This window comes from Solanum stenotomum, chromosome 6, assembly GCF_019186545.1.
Source record: "Solanum stenotomum isolate F172 chromosome 6, ASM1918654v1, whole genome shotgun sequence".
Taxonomy (NCBI): Eukaryota; Viridiplantae; Streptophyta; class Magnoliopsida; order Solanales; family Solanaceae; genus Solanum; species Solanum stenotomum.
This window is the reverse complement of record NC_064287.1, coordinates 56,703,820-56,704,944: the sequence shown is the minus strand read 5'-3', so window position 1 is coordinate 56,704,944 and position 1,125 is coordinate 56,703,820. Positions and strand designations below refer to the sequence as shown.

At 39.2% G+C, this 1,125-nt stretch overlaps 1 protein-coding gene across 1 annotated transcript in view; it reads left to right on the top strand.

Moving 5' to 3' along the window:
- LOC125868964 (uncharacterized) overlaps positions 1 to 1,125 on the top strand; it is a 14,286-nt gene extending 13,161 nt beyond the window's left edge. Inside the window, exons 13-14 of the mRNA XM_049549519.1 lie at positions 5 to 150; positions 604 to 1,125. Of these exons, the coding sequence (XP_049405476.1) occupies positions 5 to 150; positions 604 to 898 (441 nt within the window). The 3' untranslated portion in view covers positions 899 to 1,125. The remainder of the gene's footprint in view (positions 1 to 4; positions 151 to 603) is intronic.

Here is a 1,125-nt window from a genome sequence, read left to right as displayed (position 1 = left end):
TTAGGAGGAAATAAATATGCACATAAAGTTCTTGACTGCTGCCATTACTCCGCCTGAGCTGAAGAAGCCTGACACTGGTGAGGACATGGCTGAGGAAGTGCAAAGTATGCTTCAGGAACTCCAACAGCTCCATTCATTTTTGGATATGAGGTATGATTCTTTCTTACCATCGTGCTACTTGCATTTATGGGTCGCGCTTGTTTAAATATACACTTCCAAGTTGTTTAGGATGTTCAAAATATATCCATTTCGAAAAGTTTCTTTCATGCTAAAAGCATTCCATCTTAGGAACTATGGCTTTAGCTCCTGATGTAATCCTTTCTTGAGCACTATTCTTTTATAGTAATGTCCTATCGGAAACAACATCTCTACCTTCACAACGTAAGGGGTAAGGCTGCATACGTACCACCCTCCCTAGACCTCACTTGTGTGATTACACTGGTATGTCATTGTTGTCATCCTATTAACAAATGTTTTGTTCCAACTACTTGTCGTCACGCTTACACATACATCTTTAAGTGTGTTGAGGCAGTAGTTCCATTTCTTTCTCTTTTTTTGGAATAAAAACTCTTGATGATGAATTGTTGCATTGATGCTTTACAGTAATTTGGAAGTAGCAAAAGCTGAACAACTATTGAAGAGCTTGCTGTCAAGAAAGCCCAAGATTGAAGCTTTATTGAACCAATGCAGTGTACCAACAGAGAAGGAAAAAGGCAATACAGTGTGTGTTGTTGACGAGAAGATTGTGTTGCCGTCTGTGGCTGCCACCGATTCCGAAAGCAGTAACAAGGCTACTGAAAGGAAGCAGCCACAGCCACCACAACCAAAAGGGAAGGGCAAGTTCAACAACTCCAAAAAGGGAAAAGGAAGAGGTAAAGGAAAAGGAAAAAAGAAATAAAAACCATGATGCAACAATATAGGGAGTACAGGATTAGCGCTTTCATTTTTATGATTTTCTTCACTTTTTGTGCAATCTTAATGCTGTGAATGCAAGGAAGGTTAAGTGAACTATTTTATGTGGTTGCTTTGTGTGTTATGAATGTGATACGGGCTTATTTGTTCTTTTTGGATCACGGGTCTAATGTTTACTCGTATATTGTTCAACCTTGCAGATAAAACACTAGC